We start from the raw sequence: 20,738 nt of genomic DNA on the forward strand, positions 1-20,738 counted from the left end.
TGTGTTAGCCTTTCTGTCACCGTTTGTCCCTAGGCTGCCCACGACCGGATGCGTCTATAGGTGTGTTTGGATCCCATAGCTACCATAGCTAATATATAAAGTGCTAAAGTTTAACACCTTTATACATTAGCCTATTCAAATAGAAGAGCTAATATGAGAACTAAACTTTAGCCTACCCTCAAAAAATGTAAAAGCATTAGCTGGTGGGAAGGAGCTAATGAGTGCTAATAGCTTGTGAAAAGACAAAAAGGGGAGAGAGAAAGGGAGGAGGTGACGAGATAAAAGGGCAAAAGTGACTTTTCATAAACTTTAGATCTATCCATTAGTCATATTTTCTAACGGGAGTGCTAATGGGTGGAAATGCTAAACTTTAGCAATAGCGCATCCAAACAGGCCCTATGCGTCACAGACGCGCAGTTGAAAGCCACAATTGTTGATGGCAGTTAGCGCGCCAATTGGTGAACCACAAGCACAAGGATCAATTATAGCTTTTTCCTTAGAGTATCCCCAAGGTTTATCAATCCGTGGAACAAGTGGATTGATGACTTTCACTTTATACTAATCTTACTAACAAAATCAGGCAATATGGGTTGTGTAGAGAAACAAACTAATCTAAACTAAATAAGGAGCCAAGATTGATACAATAAAGATAACAGAGATAGATATGCATTCCATCCCTATGATCTAGGTTCACATGAATATGCATCTACTACACAAATGGGTGTTGCCTTCGCTAGCTATCACAGAGATTATGTGCTCGCTCAGCTCTTTCCCTCCTCCGTACCATCACTACACAGGGATAATCAACAATCTTACTCACACATCTGTATTTTCCGCAGAGTTAAGCTAATCACTACGATTACCACAAACTCTACCAAGGACATACGAAGCGCTCACATATGTAAATAAAGTATTGCAATGCCATAGACCATGAAGCATTGATATGCATAATGTACATGTAGCAGTTACATATCAAGGATCCAAATAATCCTAGGGATGAATAGAGGCTTTACCCCATCATCTTACAAAGATCGATGCACAAAGGGGTGATGGAGACTCTGGAGAACGTCGTCACTGAAGATGGCGATGAGGGGGTGCAGGAACACCCTAGGCCGATTGGCCTAGGGCTCCTCTGGCCGAGGCTTCTTTGCGCCTCCTAACTTTCGCCGGCGTTGGTCGTTAAGGTGATCTGATCTAATCTCTGTTTCTCATCTTGTGGCGGCGGTGGTTAGGTCTAAACTCATCGGGGTTGTGTTCCTTGTTGAATGTCTTGGGTATTTATATTTGGTGGCATCGGTTAGGGTGCCTTCGAGGCGAAGCATCTGGAGAAAAACCCTAGGAATATCGTGGGCTTCCTCCTGATGAAAGGGGAGGTCAATCGGGGCCGAAAACGGACTAGGCCAATTGGCCTGGATCCCCATAGGTCGATCAGCCTACCCTCTTTTAGCCTCCAATGCCCGAGCGCTTCATATGAAAGTTGTAGATTTTTTTGAGGCATGCAATTTTTCCTGTAAATTCATCCCAATTAGAGTTCGGAGAAGGAAGGTACACCACGTGCAAGTTCAGCTCCTCCTGCGAGCCTGCAGTTTAATGTTCGTGTTTGAGCCTTCCAATATCCAAAGTTTGGACCCAAATCCAACTTGTAGAGAAACCCTTCATTTATGTTGTATTTCATATGATTTTTGCAATATGGTTCAAAACACAACACATAGGCGAATATAGGATTATTTCAGGTGCCAAGTGGCGGGTTAGTATAAGAATAAGTCTAAAAATACCACTTAAATGGTACCAAAAAGGTATCACTAACGAGCGTCAACAACAGTGTCGCCTTCAGTGAGCACACGGCCCAAGACTGTTGTTGGCCCACGACGGCAGCCGGCCTATCCCCATGCCACTACCACCTTCCTCACCCCGCACGCCCCCGTGCCGCCCACATACATCGTCTCCGGCGACTCCCGTCGCCGGCGATCCTCCCCCTCCCCCCACGTGCTAACTTGGCTCCCCCGCTGCCTTCCTCCTCCGGCTCCGCCGCCACCACCCTCCGCTGCCCTAACTCGGCTCCGCCAAGGAGCTCACCTCCAACCTTCGCGCCCACCCATACCTAGCTCACCGGCTGTCGACCCGCCGTCCCCGGCCGGCGGCGTCCCCGCTGCTGTGTTGCGCTGCCTCGCAACCCGCCTCCTCCGCGGACCTCCCTACCCCCCATCCCCCCTTTTCTAAGGCCGGCAGCCATGAACCTCCCCCTGACAGCCCCGAACCACCAAAACGCAAAAAACCTAACCCGAGTGCTCATCGGCAGGACACCCCCGCGCCGCACCACCTTGAAGCTCTAACCCGGCGGCGGCGGCGTGCTAACAGGAGAGGAGGAAGCCGGGGGAGTCAAACGGAAGGAGAGGAGGAAGAGAGAGCTGATAGGTAGACCCTGCATATGTGACAGATTGACCTATAGTCGTGGCGCCCACGACCACCCTAACCTAACTACATCTGGAACGTCGCTATAGCACCTCTGCCACCTCTGTGACTACCAACGACCCTCCATCGCCCATAGCTAGTTGCTCTTGTTTTCCTATCCACAACTCATCGTATGCTGGCTACCCTGTGGCACAATGATATCCCTCTCAAGCTCAAGCGATTCATCCCCAAATGCAAAACCCTAGCACCCAAATCTGAAGCTTAACCCTACTAAAGGTGAGGCACAATGATAACAAGTGCTGAGGGAGAAGGACAACTGGACAAGCATACGAGGAAGAAGACAACTCCGACGTGTGAGGCACACATGCCGGCTTCTATCGCCTCCGTGAGGGTGACATGAGTGGCATATAGATATCTTATTCCTTTAACTGAAGCGGATAGTGCCACAGATTAAATTATCTATAGGTATGTGAACAAATAAAAAGAAAAATATTTCCCAAAGTGCTCAGGTTAAACCCATATGAAAATTACCTACACTCACTTGGGAACTGTAATGCCTATCTTCCCATGTAAAGTTCCAACAAACCTTTTTCTTTTTCAGAATGCACCAAAAAAGTATCATTTAGTTTTATCGTTAGTCAAACGATATTAAGTGTATAACCAAATTTATAGAGAAGAGTATCAACATATGTGAGATTAAATGCATGTGTTAATTTTAAGATAGTGTGACTTGAACTAAAATTGAAGTATACTCTTTTTACAATAATGGATGGAATGGTAGTCATAATACGAACACTACTGCAAAACAGTGCATCACCTGATGGTCCCAAAAACCTGCATCACCATCGGCGGATATAGGTCTGCGGTGATGCCTATTAAAAAAATAAAAAAAGAATCCCTAGCCGCACCCTGCTTGCCCATACATGCCGCTTGCTGCAGTACCCAGGGGGAGAGATAGAGCGCTATAGTCCCGTGCTACTGGAGCCTGCGCCCACAGCCACATCCCTCGTCCGTCGGCCGCCGGATCCCCATCTCACCGTGCTCGCACCCGCAATCATCACCGTCGTAGCTAGCTCGCGCCCGCTAGCCGCTAGATCCCCACCTCACCACGTGCCCCCGGCCACCGGATCCCTACCTCATCATGCGCCCTCGGAGCCCCACCTTGCCACCCACCGTCGAAGCCCCACCTCGTTGCTCCAAATCTTGCCCCATCGCTCCTCACCCCCGCTGCCACTTCTCATAGCCCCGCCGCCGCCGCCGCTAGCGAGGGGCAAGCGGAGGGGGGAGCGGAGGGGAGGCATACGAAGGTGGCGGATTTGCACAACGGCTAGCAGAAAGAGAGGGAGGGAGGAGAGGGGAGGGAGGGAGAGCGGGAGAGTGGGAGGGAGAGCGCGCGGGGGGGGGGGGGGGGGGACACCTCTAATTGAGGGGGAGAAAAAAATGGCGTGAGGGAAAAAAGAAGAAGGAGGCTTGTAAAGGAAGGGAGAAAGGCACCGACCTTAGATGCCTGATTTAAGTGGATCCAAATGTTTTTCCCAGTCCCCCTCCCGGTTTACTATTGGGTGGGGGTAAAAACCGATGGTGATAGTATCATTGTCAGTTTTAGCTACCAATCGACGGTGAGAAGGAGCATCACCGCCGATTTAAATGCCACTGCCCCTACTTGCTCCTAAACCGACGGTGAAAGTCCGTTGGTAATAGCTTGTTCTGTAGTAGTGGAAATGTTTGCTTTTTAGGTTGAAGGAAGTTCGACCTCCATCCTAAATTATAGGTCGTTTTGACTTTTCTAAGTTTATTGCTTTTGCTATGTATCTAAATATATAATATGAACTTTAAAATGCCAAAATGACCTATAATTTGGGATGGAGGGAGTACGATAATTAGTAGCAGAAAATCAGGTGTGGGGGCAACTACTTAACATCTTCACCATAAAACAAAACGCTAAGAGGCCAGCTTGAGATATTACAGCCATGTTAATTTTCGATGTTGAGCGGATTGATTAAGATAATGTATACTTGGATGTGTCTACGCTATACGTAGTCAGTATGTCCATCTGCGCTAACTTGCTGTGCTTAATCATCAAGGACCGAATTGATGCATCCCGGCGACAAAGAAGCGGCCAGAGGCGGCGTCTTGGGTGGCGTAGTAGATGGTGCCGGGGCTAACGTGGTTGTGCACCCCCTCGTACATGGTCACAACATAGCTCGGGTCGTCCTTGTCTCGCTCTACCCTCTTCTTGACGTTGCAGCCCTCCGTCGAGCACCGGTAATAGTTCCTGTAATCAACGATTGATTTGAAGGCTCGTCAGTCCGGCCGGCAGTTCCAAACAAACTTTCAATCCATCGTAAATTCTTCCTCTTCATCCATTTTCTCTTGGCATATTCAAATTGACATACACTACAAATTAGCAGTGTATATATAGTAGCTGCCTTTTGTTCCCATTTAAACATGTACCTCGGATTAGGGCTGTTCTTTACGGACTTCTTGCCGTACTTCCTCCACTTGTAGCCGTCGTCGAGTACCTCCTCCTCCGACCTCATCCGGAACGCGATCCTGTCCGTCGTCCTCGGCGTCGACCCCTCCCCCGCCACGGCGGCCGTACCCCTGAAAAATGTCCAGGTTCACGAACCGGCTGGTCAAAACGTGCACGTGCCCATGCTTTGCGACTCAACCGAGATGCACCCAGAAGAAGAAGAAAGTTCTCTAGCAGTAGCTGTACCACGCCAGTGCACCAAGTGTCTAGTCTAGACATGCGCGAAACTCACCTAGCATGAGCGTAGCCCGAGGCATCCGGCACGACCGGCATCCGCGGTGGCGGCGGCGGCGGCGTCCCGAACGTGCCAGGCACTACAACCGACGAGACGCCGTCGTCCGACAGGCACTCCAAGGCGTCGGGCTGCCGCTGCTGCGGCGCCAGGTCGGCGGGGGCCGCGCCGAACGCAGGCCGAAGGAAAGCTGCCGCGGGGCTACCAGCGCCGCCGTAGAAGGTGGATGCCAAGCCACCGTCGCACGGGTTGCGATACGCCATGTCTAGGAAGACGGCGTCGGCGAGGGAGTTGCAGGAGGCTAGCGCCATGTGCATGGGCCGACCAGCTGCAAGCTATACAGAGATGCCCCGCCGAAGCGCTCGTTTTTATAGCACGCGCCCGGGGGATCGGCGGCGGCGGCCCGAAAGATTCCAAAGGCGTCGTCGCTAGTTCTGGTGGCGTGGGCGGTGGGCGCGCGCGCGGGGATGCGACGGGGACGTCGCACGCGGGCGCGGGCTTTCGCACGGGGCTTCCTAGCTGGGCGCACGTACGGAGAAGCTTCGGCAGGAGGACACAGCCGCCCCGTTCCGATTTCCGGATCGTTGATTTGTTGCCGCGGTCCCTGGCAGCCACTTTGGGGATCCGTACGTAACGTGCGTGCGTGGCGGAGGAAAAGGTCTCTGTCCGTCCATGTCTCCAACTTCCTTGTCTGTGCGGTGGCGCTGGCGGTGTGGGCCTACGTGGCGGCGGCTGCGGCTGCGGCAAGAGGCGGGAGCCCGTGTAAATAACGTTACGTCACATTCGAAAATTATTACTACGAGTCTACAACCAGGAGTATACGTGACGACGAATTCAAGTAAGGGCTAGTTTATTAACCGCTCGTGCCGTCGATCAGTGATTTTGTCTTAGACATCCAAGTAGCAACACGTGATCATCTAGTCACCGCGCCTTGGATGCTTGCACACTAATAATAATTTGCTCGGTAGTGGGACACGCATGTGTTTCCAATTTCGTTGAAAATTTTGCAATTTCTCTATCCTAAAACATAGCTACTTTTATATTTATTTTAAGTCTGGTGGAACTTCATTGTGGCCAAAGGGGACATGGCTCCTGATTTAGAAACTTTCCTTTACAAAAGAGTATTTTTCACCGGAGATTATCTAACAAAAGCATCAATTTCACTATGATTAATTTCTTAGGTTGGTCCCCCAATATTTTCCTAATTTCACTATGGTTAATTTCTTAGGTGCCCGATATGTTCCTCAAGCTCCGCCTCTACCTCTAGGTTTGGCTACATTTATAGAAAAATTAACAAATAAGTATATCATTAAAAAATATATCTCATGATTGAATCTATTATGCGTGTCATAGATTTGGATGCGTTCTTTTATCAATTTTGATAAAATTTAAGATAATTTGATTTAAAACAAGCCTAAGAGCAACTCCAAGAGCTCCCTTAAATTACCCCTAAAACCTTAAATAGGGAAAATTGGGAAAAAAAAAGTTGCTCCAACAGTTCCCCTAAACCTCCCGCAAATTTGCGTGTACCCGCATTCGCTACTTTTTTCCCCGTAAATATGCGCGGTGCACTTCCTTCCCCAATCCGTTCCGCGCGCGTCCGCGATAGACACTGGCGCCCTTTTTTCCTCCCCGCGCGCCATTTTTTCCCGTGCGGCGGCGCTGGACTTCCTGAGCGGTGGCGATGGCGGCGTTCCCCGAGCGACGGCAGGCCCCAAGCGGCGGCGGCGCCTGGCCTTCCCCGAGTTGCGGTGGCGGCAGGTCTTCCCCGACCGGCGACAGCAGGTCTTCCCCTGCGGCGGCGGCAGGTATTCTCCTGCGGTGGTGCCTGGTGTTCCCCACAGGCGGCGCTTGGTGTTCCCCTGCAGCGGCGCGTGGTGTTCCCCTGCTGCAGCGCCTGGTGTTCCTCCAGACCAAGGGACAGTGACAGGGAGCACTGCTCAGGTGGCTCGTCCTTTGCCTAGTGCTGAAGCTGCCGAAGAGGGAGCCCTGCTTCTGATTCGGCGCAAGAACAAGATGGTTTGCTTCAGGTCTGCTTATTTGCTAAAGCCTAACGATTATCCGGTGGTTAGGTGTTTTAGACGTTGGATTCAATACCATCTTGTGGTTGCTGCGATATTATCCTGAATTGTGCTATGTTTCTTGGCCCTCTCTGGAATGTTTGCAAGGATGAACTTGAGCAGCCTCTAAAATTGTTTTCTTGCATCAGATCCATGCTTGGGGATGGTTACCCTAGTATGTCATATCTTGTGCAGAAGTCTTGCTAGAGAAGAGAAGTATGAACTGCAAGGCACATCATAGACCTGGTAGTTGAAGCCATGTGCTGTGTATGCTCCATATCATGTCTTCTGGTAGCTGAAGTTAAATGTAAATATAATTGTGTTTTGAAAATCCATAAGTTCCTACTAGATTTGGAAATGTACATTGCCTGGCGCCATCCTGTCCCAAATGAACGGCCTTTCTAGTAGCGAGACCTTCAGGTGCAGTGAAAACGACGGTAATCATTACTCTTATCCATGGTTCACTCGGAGGATCCAGGACGCACGCCTGCCTGCGGCACGCGCGCAGGGGCACGCGTCAATCGTCCGTTCGCAAGGGGGTGGCGGCCGGCGTCAGTCGTCCGTCGTCAGTTTGCAGGGACGGCGGCGTGAGACCTCCGTGCGCACAGGCACCGGAGTGATAGGATGCCAGAGGAGTATTTTGACGGGGCACTGGACACGGTACTAGAGAAAAAAAATCAACTAATTTTAATGGACCAATTCGATGACGTGACCTGTTTTGAATTATTGGGGAGTAGTTTTTTAGCGATCTGCTGTGGGCTGATATGTTTTTGGGGGAAATATTTTTTAAGCATAGCTCCCAATACCTCATTTTGAGAAAGAATTTTTTGAGGAGCTCTTGGAGTTGCTCTAAAAGTAATACTTCATGCACCCGGAGTAGTATGGCTGCATGAGACAACTAGGAAGAACGTCCACCGCGCCCGTAGGCAGGCGCGCCGCGGCGACCTCGGCCCCGGCGGCGGAGGAGGCAGGCGCGGCGCGGCCACCTCGGGCTCGGTCCCGGCGGCGGCGGAGGCAGACGCGGCGCGGCCAGATCGGCCCCGGCCCCAGCGGCGGAGGCGGCAGGCGTGGAGGCCGGCTCGGCCACCTCGGCCCCAGCCCTGGCGGCGGCGGAGGCGGGCGGCGCGGCTCCCTGGGCCGGCGCGACCCCGATGGAGCGAGCCGGCGGCCCCAAGCGGCGCGAGTGGCCAGGTGGCTCCACCCCGGCGGCAAGGCCGACCGGCTCCGACCCCTTCGGCGGACACAGCGGTGCGGCGGCGGCGTAGCGGTGCGGTCCCGTCGGCGCGGTCGGCCGGCTCCGGCCCCAGCGGCGGGGACGGGCAGCGCGGGCCCCCAGCAGCAGGGGCAGCGCAGGCGGGCGGGCGAAGCAGGTGACGGCGATTTTTTCCTGATGCTTGAAGGACGTCGCAGCGCCATCCTCTTGAGGCGGTTCATGGCGGAGAAGTGCTTGAGCCTGGAGAGGACGGCGGGGTCGAGGGGCCGGTCCGGGGCGACGCCATTCTCGCAGATCCACGGGTGGCAGAGGACCTGGTGCGCGGTGAGGCGATCGGCGGGGGGCGAGCGCAGCATGCGGCGGATGAGGTCCTTGGCGCTGTCGGAGATGGCGGGCCACGGCTCGGAGTCGAAGTCGGTAGTGCCCCGGAGGACGGCGTCGAAGATGCCCTGCTGCGTCTCGGCCCAGAAGGGCGGCACCCCGCTGAGGATGTCGATGATGACCCCCCGCCGTCCCCACGTCCGCCTCCGGGCCGTAGTGCTTGCAGAGCACATCGGGGGCGACGCAGTAGGGGGAGGCCACGACGTCGGTGAAGACCTGCCCGGGCTTGAAGAAGACGGAGAGGCCGAAGTCGATGGCCTTGAGCTCCGCCTCGTCGTTGTCTCCGTCCTTGCCGTCGTTGTTCCTGAGCAGCAGGAAGTTCTCGGGCTTGAGGTCCCGGTGCATGACCCCGAGGGAGTGGCAGGCCTCGACGACGCCGACGCCGACGCGCGCGATCTTGGAGGCCTTGCGCTCGGAGAAGTAGCCGCGGTCAACGATGCGGTCGAAGAGGTCGCCACCCTCGCAGAGCTCCATGACGATGTGGACGTAGAGCGGGTCGTCGTAGGCGCCCTTGATGGAGACGACGCCGGCGTGGCCGGCGAGGTGGTGCATGATGTGGGCCTCGCGGCGCACGTCGTCGACGTCCTCGGGGGTGAGCATATGAAGTCATTTTTTTTGTAAGTTGTTGCAGGGGAAACTTATTTGTCGTGGAGGCACCGACGATGCCTCCGCCGCGTGCGAGGCCTGGGCGGCGTCATTGTTTTCGGCAAGCGAGCTGGACGGTAAAAACGGGACACGCGTCAAGGACTGATAGGATTGAAGCGCTGAGGCTCTCCGAGCCCTCCAAATCTTACAGCGGTATAGATACGTAGACATGGACGCTCACGAGAGACCGGCGCTGCCTGCCTTCCTGATGCCTGCCCAGCCCAGCCAGAAGACGACCCGGAGGATACTGGATACATGCACTCTACTACGCAGGCTCCACACACCCGGCCGGCCGGTCAGCTGTTGCAGCGGCCACCAACATGGAAACATCTACCGCTCGGTCACGCCGCGGTTCCAACGGACAAGGTAACGGTTGAATACGTCGTGTGGCTGACCTTGCTATTTGTGTGTGTGTGGTGGCGCTGCTTCGTGAGACATTTTGTGGACGGCTACACCTACACGCGTGTAACCTGCCCTGCCCTACGATTGATCGATCCCCACTCCCCAGTCTCTCTGGCCAGCGTAAAGGGGTGTTTGATACAAGATGCTAAACTTTAGCAAGGTTACGTCGGATGTTCGGATGCTAATTAGAAAAACTAAACATAAGCTAATTACAAAACTAATTGCACAGATGGAGTCTAATTCGCGAGATGAATCTATTAAAGCTAATTAATCCATCATTAGCAATGGTTACTGTAGCACCATATTGTCAAATCATGGACTAATTAGGCTTAATAGATTCGTCTCGCGAATTAGACTCCATCTATGCAATTAGTTTTATAATTAGATTATATTTAATACTTCTAATTAGTATCCAAACATTCGATGAGATAAGTGTTAAAGTTTAGCGGGGTGTATCCAACGGCCCCTAAAGAGGCCGGCCGGGTCTTGGCTGCACTGGTCTGGGTGCGCCCTGCCCTATCGATCGCTGCCAGAGCAAATTGCTCGCGCCGTTCGCTGTTCTTAGGCTGCGGGCACATGGTCGATTGTCGATACCTCTGGCCAGTGGCTACGTGGAAGTTTCGACATCGTTTTTAGGTCAGGTCATGGCAGTACGACTGACGACGCCGACTACTCCTGTGTAAGGTCACCGTCTCTTCGAGCTTGTGTTTGATCTTTAGTCCGGTCTAAAATTCATGTCACGAGGCTAATTAGGAGAATTAAACATGAGCTAATTATAAAACTAATTACATAAATGGAGGCTAATTCACGAGACGAATCTATTAAGCCTAATTAGTCCATCATTAGCACATATTTACTATAGCATCACATTGTCAAATCATGGACTAATTAGGCTTAATAGATTCGTCTCGCAAATTAATCTCCATCTGTGCAATTGGTTTTGTAATTAATTTATGTTTAATGCTCCTAATTAGTATCTAAACATTCGATGTGATATGAATTTTAGGAGCGAAGACGTGCACGCCAACCGGTGCTCAAATGAATGCTCAGGTTGAATCTGCAACCGTACATTGACGCAGTCGACGAGCCGACGAACCGTTCGTTTCGACGAAAAACAGAGGATGAGGTTGTACCAGTACGAACATGGCAGAGTATGATGGAACTGCAACTGCCCGTCTGCCCGGACCAAACGGAACGTACCTGCGTGGGAAACACAGTGCTCAGTTGGAGTAGCCACGCCCCCACGCAGAGGAAACCAAAGACGTCGCGTCAGCGTGCTCTGCGGTTCGGACAGCGATCGGTGATCACAGAAGCTTCTATCTTGCTTGTCCAGGCGACAGGAGCTCGTCGCAGTTGCTCTGCCTCTGAGGCTCTGATGCCGAATTGGCTGCCTGCCTTCCAACTCGCAGCCTCCAATCTTCCAGGAAGGCGTTGTCGATGTGACCGAGTGGGGCATGCATACTAGCTATGTGTTTGATGTGGATCCTTGCCCACTACCCTGCGCTAGTTTTGGTTCGTGCGTCTCGATCCCGTTCTAATCAGTGGACAGCAGATAAGCGTATGCCCAGGTGACGTTGATTCGAAGGACACTGCTCCCTTTGGCGTCCCTGTCCGGTTGATTCGCTATGTTTCCCACACAATCCACTGCTGCAGACTTGTTGTAGATTTGCACCTCAACTCCAAGCACGCACTATTCTGTTCGGAACCTGCCAGGAACATAGACAATGGCTCGTTTTCATGCGAGTCGCATTCCCGTATTTGCCCAGTTGCCCACAGGATCCAGGGCGCCAGCAAGTCAAGGTGAAAGCTAGCTTGTAGTGGGCATGCATTTCTGAGTTGAAAGGGGATGCACCCAACCCCAAACACACAGAACGGTCGTCTGAAGCTGCAAACAGTGAGATGGATGTCTTCGACGCCCTTAGCATGCGTCACCAGGAAACCGACGTATCCTCTGTAGAGTACGATAGTTCGGTGCACCATCACACCACGGGGAAAAAGTGCTTATATATGCTAAACTCGATTGAACCTTAAACATAGTGCACGTAACCCTTTTCTCGTCATGGCCTGATGCATTTTCTCGACCTTTTCCCAGTCCCATATCTTGGTCCTTCCTCGTAAAACATTTTGGTTCACTCGAATTCCGCCTGATGAGGAGAATCAGGGTGAATGTTTCTACAGTTTATCCAGTAGTAATCCTGTAGATCATAAACCATGTAGCCGCAGTCGAGCCTGCATGCGCCAATGGAAGTGAGCAACCATGTCATGCCACTCTTAAGTCTTAAGCATCAGGCATGCGTAATGCATGCGTTTCTGTGGCACCGCAGAGTCATCCAGCAGACCAGCACGAGTGTTTAGCCGTGCCAATTGTCAGTGGATCGTGCTTCTCAAAATGGGAAGGAGAAAAGCAGATCGAGTCAGATATTCCCATCATCCACCGCGAGCGTTGAGAAAGGTCGACCAGTCTGCTGTCTGCACATGACGCCGTCGAATGAAACAGGCTTCATTATTTCATTAATCACCAAGTGTCCAAGCATATGGTGTTTCAGAAGAGCGACTGATTCGCTTAGCTCCCGTCAAACAAGCACAACAAAGTCCCCTGATAATCTCGTGTGGGGAGGCTGTTTAGGTTTAGCCATCCTGCCTGCTGGGGTTTAAGTCAAGTTACCTCACTTTAGAGTCGGCCTCTTTCTTTAATGGTGAATCCTAAAGTATTTGTCCTCTTTATATTTTGTTCCTGAAATATCAAGAGCATTGCAGATTAGCTATGCCATTTCATCAGCCAATGTTTAACGCCCTAATTACTTAGCTGCCTTTTCACTCATTCAACCACATTTTCCTTTTGTTGTGTAGCCCCTTGTAAAGTCGTAAGTCTAGGTTTAGGATTAGTCTCCCCGGCGATCCAAGCACGTGCGCATTTGAGAGGCTCAGCATCAGCCTTCAACCCATACACTGCATTGGCGCGCAACGACATGCGTCCGTAGCTTTCAGCAACGTGTACTCCCATCCGTTTGTCGACTGAAGCCTTATTTGAGAGGGATGGGCTAAACTTTAGACCTGTCACATCGAATGTTCGGATGTTAATTAAGAGGAGTAAATATGAGCTAATTACAAAACTAATAGCAGAACTGCTAGCCTAAATCGCGAGACGAATCTATTAAGCCTAATTAATCCATCATTAGCGAATGGTTACTGTAGCATCACGTTGTTAAATCATGAACTAATTAGGTTTAATAGATTCATCTCGCGATTTAGCTTAGGAACTGTGCAATTAGTTTAGTGATTAGCCTATATTTAATACTCCTAATTAATGTCAAACATTCGATGTGACAGGAGCTAAAGTTTAGCCTCTCACTCCCAAGCACCCCTTTCGTTTGTGGGCTGTGTTGCTTCACGGTACATCTTCCGCTGTCATGTCACGTCATGCAGAATTACAAATGGCGGTGGAGATGCATGCCGGCATACTAATCACAGCAGTACGACGACAGAGACAATCATGGTGAGGAGAATGATCTGTCTCGGCGAAAATTCCATTGGAAACGTTTCTGAACCTTCTCGCCACCGGCACAGCAAGATCCGGGCCGGGAAGGATGTCACAGTCAAATGCGATTCACGTACAATTCCTGGAAACAAGGTCAGGAATGCAACTTCGCTTCTACAAGAATTACATCGATGCAATACCCGGAGTTTAGACCACACAAACCAACCACAGACAAGGAATTCGAACGTGATCATTCAACTGGAAATGCGCACGTTCAACCAGGGCAGGGAACAGCGATAAGCCTGCATCAACGAGAGCTCAACGCATTTGAGGTCAACAAGTTACAACCGGACGAATACAACCGAGGCTAGGAGTTTGACCTTTCACAGGCCACATCCTGAATCGTCTACCTCCGTGCATTCTTATTGCCCAAACCAAGAAACAGGGCTCGCAAAGAAGAAAAAAACACCGTCGCTAAATATAGTACAATCGCTACAAAAGCAAGAGTTGGATGACTGAAGTCTGGAACAATAGTGTACATTGTGAAAACTAAAAGAATGCCTGCCCCAGCATCACTTAAAAAGAATGCCTGCTCGGCATCACTCGAAAAGAATGCCACAATCAATAAGCAAAATCTGGAAGGGACGAGGATGATGACTAACTACTAGCATGCACATCCGCTTCTCGGTTCAGTCTCCGGGACCGGATCCGCAACAGCCTGGAAGTAGCTGAAGAGCAGACAGACGGGTGTAAATCAATAGCTAAATAGGAAAATTAGCATGTGTGCAGGAGCTGTTTCATCTTGCTGAAACAATGTAACGAAATATAACAAAAACCAACGATGTACATATGCGATTCTGCTCTAATACAAAGTGTTCCCTTGTTCTGTGTTCCCTTAACCATCTGTTTTCAGATATGTTAAGGGTGATACATCTGCTCTAATACATATGTTGTTTCATCTTGCATGAATCAACTAGTGAACAAAGCGTATCTGTTCCTAGATACCTATGTCAAGTTGTCAGCAGAGAGCAAAACTAATATGGGTCATCTTTCTGGATGTTCACAGAGGTAGCTTCTTTAGTGTAGAATGTTCCATCATTATAACCTACTAGTTTTCCTTTGTCTACAGAAAAGTTCATCAATAGCATCTACAACATAAAGAGATATCACTAAGACAGCAAAGAATAGCTATGCACATATAGAACCTTATTCATTAACAATAAAGCTTGTAAAATGTTAGACTGGGAGCAAAAGCATACAAACGAGTTAAATAGGACTTCCAGACCATCTACATGTATTGCAGAATATCTAAAAGCTAGCTAAACAAAAAACTATTTTTTTTAAAGCAGAAACAGTAGGTGAGTCCCTACTGTGGTATTATATTAAATAAATAAGAAGAAAGAGAAAACTATACAAGGGCAGAAGCTCAACATAAAAATAAAACACTGTACAGCAAGAAGAGAAAACTAAACAAAATGCTATCCACAAATTATTTTTGACAGATTGAAGAATAGTAGCAACCAGTAAATTAGAGCCAAGGTTGCACAAAATGGGTGGGGTGTATAAAATCTTGCACAGGAAAGGACTAATGAGCTTAGTTAAAAATAAGACTTAAAAAAAATGCAGTGCAGCTGGGAACAAGTCTGGTCATATATATTAACAACACATGCTTTTACTCCAAGGATTGAATGAGCTCCCTACCAAACAACAAACTAAGGAGGATGAAATTACTCACATGTCCTGATCACGTTCATGCTCTAGAGCAAGCTTGGCAACAGAGAGGAATGCATTGTCAACATTGTAGTCCTCTTTTGCAGAAGTTTCAAAGTAAGGAATGTTGCCTTTGGAAGCACACCACTCCATTGCTTTCTTCTCAGAAACCTGTGAGAAACATAATAATCAAGTATTGGCATATCGAGACATAAGTTACAAATCATCATGTAATAACAAAACTAACCACTCTGCTTTTTCCACCATCTACATCGATCTTGTTACCAAGCAAGATGAAGGGGAAAGTTTTAGGATCTGATGGGCTAGCCTGAAAAGAAATGAAAATAACCTTGTCAAGAATCAAGATGGATGAGATGCAATAGAAATACACATTTAGTATCTGGCTATAAGAGATACAAATGTTACAGTATCCGGATTCAGATATTATTACATCACAACAACCAGATCCCCAGATAAAACATACTAAAACATAAGGTGGTTTTCCATTCCACTCAACAACTACAGTAAAATCGATTAAGGCCATCATTGCATATATATAAAATGTCTAAGAGTTCCAGGATAGCTAACAAAGTTAACAAGCACAAATAGTACCTTAGTTGTTACAGCATAACATGAATTGCAAGCAAGATACAGAATACAGCAAGCTGCGAACTGCAGAATTATCAAAGCTTCCTGTTCTAATATAGCAGAACGAGTTTATGTCATGGATTACAATTCAAAATGGAAAAAACTACGCTTTATGATTCTGTTGCATTGTTTTATCATGCATTAATGAATTCTTGACTGGATATACACAACTCATAGAAAATAGCCGACAATTTAACAAGAACATAACTGTATCAATATGTCATTAGAGACGTAGACTACAATCATGTCATCATAGTAACAGTAGATTAGGACGCCAATAGTTACTTGACACATCTGTTTGCTATTTCAACATTCATTTGTTTGCTAGTTATGCACCAAGGTAGAAGCTCAATCAGTACAACTAAAGAATCCCAATAGTCAGAATGTCAGCACTGCCAAAGTTCAAGAAGAAAACTGAACTGCCAAAGTAATAGTTCAGAGCGAACTACCAAAGTAACAGTAGTGAGCACAGACTGTTGTTCCTGCCTGAACACATCCTCACAGTCAAGCGATCGCAAGACACGGACAGGAGTAAAAACTATATGATCTAGGCTAATCCATTTTTAGCCAAATATGATCAGCTATTTAAGAGTAAGGTATTTTAGAATGAAAATGACATACAGTTCATGGTATAAAAAATTGTAATCACCAACCCACAATATTTGGTAGTAAGCTCGACACACCAATACTCATGTAAGAATTTTTGAAACTTCATATGGATTGAATAGATTAAAATCAATTAAGGAAATTTGTATCAGATTCCATAGGCATACAATTTCAAACTTCAAGAAGATTTTCCTCTCTTTCCTTTGTGTTCTGTTTAGATCAGACTTCAATGCAAAATTCGGTCTTATCTGTTAACTTCTACTCAACTAGGAGAGATAATTCATAGATATCACCAGAATTTTTAGAACCATCAAATATACTTATTCCGTTAAAAATGTTGATAATTCGTTTATAGGGTTCCTTGCAGCTTATATGTGTTCAAAACATGGTAGGTTGAGAGTGGGAAAATCGAGAGGAAAAAATGACAGCATAAAATGAGTTAAACATATGCTGCAAATTCAAAATTCATAAAACACTAGGCAAGGCTAACTTCAACATATTTTCAAACACCTATAATTAAAAAACCATGCAGATATGTGCGCATACTCAAGCTTCACAAAACTATTGGCAACATCACATCAAGCTGTCAGCTTGTAAAATACTGTCGAGATGATAAATGATGAAATGCACTAAGATTGATACCTATCTTTTCTCAATAACTATCTTTTCCGAAACCACTACAGGAAATATCTATAACTGTGATCAAATATCACAATAATTCGTAAGATAAGACATTCTTACTTGGTTGAGGAACTCATCATGCCACGTGTTGAGTGTATCGAATGACCTGTTAGAGTTGACATCATAGACGAGCACACAACAATCTGCCCCTCTATAGAATGCAACACCAAGACTCTGGAATCTCTCCTGCCCCGCGGTGTCCCAGATCTAGGATGAAAGCAACACGTGACCACAACAGCAGCAGCAGCAGCAGCATCTCCCTTCTCTTTGAGAAAGCTCACCAACTCAGGGAGACAAAGTGGCACTCACCTGCAACGTGACTAGCCTGTCTTCAATGAGAACCTCCTTTGTGACGAAATCTGCACCAATTGTAGCTTTGTACTGCTGGCTGAACTTTTTGTGGACATATCTAGCTGAAAGTCAAGAACATCAAAGCACCCAAAGTACAAAAGATGCCCAACATTTTAGATACATTGGATACGTCATGATACTCGATTCTTCTAGCATTTGCATCATCTTAACCTCAATTCACATACTGGAATCAGAATGATCGAATGTACCAGAGCTTTCAGAACGAGATTCACAGAATCAGGGGTCACCCTGACGCACAGCACAACGAATGAAATAGTAGTATGAAAATGCAGTTAAACAGTTATTGACTGCAAGTGAGAGCTCACAGAAATCCAAATTTCCAGACCCCTAAACTAAGTGATGCGTTCCTACAACAAATCCACTGAATTGGGACCAACTTCACGGACATCAAACTGGACCTAATTACCGAACGCGAGGCGTCGGAGATGAAATCAAGGATACTGGTTCATCAGAGACGTCTTCCCGACCCTGCACAGATCAACCAAACCGGACTAAATCAAACCAACAGACCAGAATCCACAGAGCGGTTACAGCAACGGCATCCAAATCGGACCGCTAAGCTGCCCAGGAATCACAACAGGAACCCGGGAATCCACACGCGGGTGGATCCGAGAGAAAGGGGCAAGGGGGAGGGGGAGGGGAGCAATGGGCTGACCCGCTGTCGCCGAGGACGATGACCTTGAGGAGGGTTCGCCTCCGCGACGTCGACATGGCAGCTCGATCGCGATCGCCCCCCTCGCCGCCTGTCGTCTGGTGCGGGGAGCGAAAATGAAATCCAGAGGAGGAGCAGGGGAAGCTCACGGAGGTGCTGGAGGCGATGGATTTGATTTTCCTATTATTTCTTTTTTATTCTGAGTTTCTGACGGATGGATGATGCGATCTGGTCGATGTGATCCTGTCCTGGCCTTTAAATTTGAGGAGACGTGACGTGAGGCGACGCGAGCTGGCCGTGCGGTTTTTTGGCGTTGGGGAGCGGAGCTGCGGAGGACGTGCCAGGCAGGCGGCAAGACGGGCAGGTGCGTGCCGCGGTGGTGCCTGCCACCACTGGGAGTCTGGGACTGGGGTAGTGGCCGTAGCCCGTAGGATAGTTTTTTTTAAGGCGCCCGTAGGATTGGTTGACAAGCCGCGCCGCGCGCCAGGCACAGCTAGGTCGCGCAGGCCCGCCCGGCTGAATTCAATTTCAAAGAGGAATGCTTCGTACGCAGTACTAATTAATTATAAAATTAATTGTATAGATGGAGATTAATTTGCGAGATGAATCTACTAAACTTAATTAGTTCATGATTTGATAATATGATGCTACAGTAAACATATGGATTAATTAGTTTCGTCTCGTGAATTAGCCTCCATCTTATAATTAGTTTTATAATTAATTTATATTTAATCCTCTTCAAATATTCGATGTGACAATAACAGATTTTAGCTCAAGAATCAAACGTCCGAAGCTGGAAGACTCACGTCGGCCCTGAGCCGCTCGTGCCTGTGTTTGGATCAGCGGATGTCCGGACGGGAATCTAGATCTGGATGGATGATGAGTCAACCGATCGAGCAAGACGTGGGATTCGCCTCGTGCCTGTCAGAACAGGATCCAGTAGAACGGACGAGCCTGGTGGACGGACGCGTGCATGGCGGAGACACATCCCTTGGATCTGGAGATACACGGGCACGAACAAGATCGTGCGAGGCTCGAGGACTGAAACTCGTGCAGCTCAGCAGATAGCAGGCGTGGGATCATCTTCGGTTCCGGATAACAAGGCCTAGTTTCAGGAGTGTCACATCGAATATTCGAATGTTAATTAGAAGTATTAAACATGAGCTAATTATAAAACTAATTGCAGAACCCCTATACTAATTAGCGAGACGAATCCATTAAGCCTAATTAATCCATCATTAGCAACTGGTTACTGTAGCACCACATTGTCAAATCATGGACTAATTAGACTTAATAGATTCGTCTCGCGAATTAGACTCCATCTGTGCAATTAGTTTAATAATTAGATTATATTTAATATTTCTAATTAATATCTAAACATCCTATATGACGTGTCCTACAGTTTAGGAGGTGTTTCCCAAACACCCCCTTAGTTCTCAATTTGGGAGTGCCAAGTTAGGATTTTGTCATAAATACGCAAATGTAGCATTTCGTTTGTATTTGTGAATTATTATCCAAACATTGATTAATTAGGCTCAAAAGATTCGTCTCGCAAAGTACAACAAAACTGTGCAATTAGTTTTTATTTCGTCTACATTTAGTACTCCATGCATGTACCGCAAGTTTGATGTGATGGGAAATCTTCTTTTGCATAGTGCCAAAATTAGGATTTTAGGGGAAACTAAACATCGCACGGTTCCAGGTCCTAGACCCTCTAGTTATTCCCTCGTACAGGAAACCACCTTGCCTAACTTTTTCTCGCGGACTCCCTTCGTTCCGCTAGTTTTCTCCTAGATCAAACCCTCCTATATTTAACTAAATTTATATAAAAATATATCAATATTTTTTATGTGTAGCAAGAATCTGATTCATTATAAAATATATTTTCATAACATCATATTTAGTGTTATAAATATTGATACTAGTTTAACCTAAGATAAACATAAAAAGATATTTTTTGCGGAACGAAGGGAGTAACCTACTCTTTGCGGGATGGAGGGAGTATCCATATCATTTTCATATCATAGCATCAATTATGGAACGACTACAGAAGTCAGGTCCTAAAATATGCAGGGGATGCTAAATGCTAAATAAACTTATTGCCAACTCATTCTGACAAACAGAATCCCTATGCTAAATGCACATGTATCAATTAGACAGGCCACTTTTGATCCCAATTAATAAATGGTCTACTTCGGAAACTATGGCAAGGAGGCGGCAGCAAGGCAAGCTCTTGCTGCTGCCTCCTCATCATATGCTCATACGTGGACTAGTTTTAGTATTGGGACAAACCACCTACAATACGGATTTCTGGATTTTGAATACTGTTAAAAATTTGCTAAGCAGGATTACGCAAACAAGGAGGTTAAGAATTTGAAGATGAAATGTGCTCTGTTGCTTTCTTCTAGCAACCAGTAGTAGAAAAGCAAACTTAAAACATATGAGAAGGAACCGAATATAATGCAGAACCTTACAAAAACCTTACAAAGGGAAAGTACCTTGCATGAGTAAGGCAAATACTCCCTCCGTTCCAACCTCCCTTCCTCCAAATTATAGGTCATTTTGGCTTTTCTAGATTCATAGATATTAGACATACACTATATCTAGATGCATGATAATATCTATGAACTTAGAAAAATTAAACGATCTATAAAATTTGGAACGGAGGGAGTAGTCCTCACTAACATTCAAATCTCATCCACTCCCTTTGTCC

General features: G+C 47.7%; 2 protein-coding genes and 1 pseudogene across 2 annotated transcripts; all 3 read right to left on the bottom strand.

Moving 5' to 3' along the window:
- Positions 1-4,313: 4,313 nt before the first annotated feature.
- On the bottom strand, positions 4,314-5,499 carry LOC101756513 (probable WRKY transcription factor 57). Its single transcript, XM_004969684.2, has 3 exons — positions 5,178-5,499; positions 4,867-5,016; positions 4,314-4,687 (listed from the first exon to the last, which is right to left on the bottom strand). Exons 1-3 carry the CDS (start codon positions 5,492-5,494, stop codon positions 4,492-4,494), a joined length of 663 nt encoding a protein of 220 aa, XP_004969741.1. The 5' UTR covers positions 5,495-5,499; the 3' UTR covers positions 4,314-4,491.
- A 2,587-nt stretch (positions 5,500-8,086) lies between these two features.
- Positions 8,087-9,572, bottom strand: LOC101783672 (annotated as a pseudogene).
- A 4,072-nt stretch (positions 9,573-13,644) lies between these two features.
- LOC101756925 (ras-related protein Rab7) lies at positions 13,645-18,259 on the bottom strand. The gene is made up of 7 exons (XM_004969685.4): positions 18,029-18,259; positions 17,815-17,841; positions 17,311-17,410; positions 17,062-17,208; positions 15,314-15,394; positions 15,092-15,237; positions 13,645-14,084 (listed from the first exon to the last, which is right to left on the bottom strand). Exons 1-7 carry the CDS (start codon positions 18,082-18,084, stop codon positions 14,021-14,023), a joined length of 621 nt encoding a protein of 206 aa, XP_004969742.1. The 5' UTR covers positions 18,085-18,259; the 3' UTR covers positions 13,645-14,020.
- Between the last annotated feature and the right edge of the window lie 2,479 nt (positions 18,260-20,738).

This window comes from Setaria italica, chromosome V (assembly GCF_000263155.2).
Source record: "Setaria italica strain Yugu1 chromosome V, Setaria_italica_v2.0, whole genome shotgun sequence".
Classification (NCBI taxonomy): Eukaryota; Viridiplantae; Streptophyta; class Magnoliopsida; order Poales; family Poaceae; genus Setaria; species Setaria italica.

Bases quoted from the DNA above. Each gene is read 5' to 3' on its own strand.
- LOC101756513 (XM_004969684.2), bottom strand. From the start codon at position 5,494: ATGCACATGGCGCTAGCCTCCTGCAACTCCCTCGCCGACGCCGTCTTC. The intron at 5,017-5,177 runs GTGAGTTTCGCG...GACATTTTTCAG, and splicing joins TCGGGCTACGCTCATGCTAG to GGGTACGGCCGCCGTGGCGG. The intron at 4,688-4,866 runs GTACATGTTTAA...CGTTGATTACAG, and splicing joins AAGAACAGCCCTAATCCGAG to GAACTATTACCGGTGCTCGA.
- LOC101756925 (XM_004969685.4), bottom strand. From the start codon at position 18,084: ATGTCGACGTCGCGGAGGCGAACCCTCCTCAAGGTCATCGTCCTCGGC. The intron at 17,842-18,028 runs GTCAGCCCATTG...TGATCTGTGCAG, and splicing joins ATCGTCCTCGGCGACAGCGG to GGTCGGGAAGACGTCTCTGA. The intron at 17,209-17,310 runs GTGAGTGCCACT...CTTTCATCCTAG, and splicing joins ACAGGCTAGTCACGTTGCAG to ATCTGGGACACCGCGGGGCA.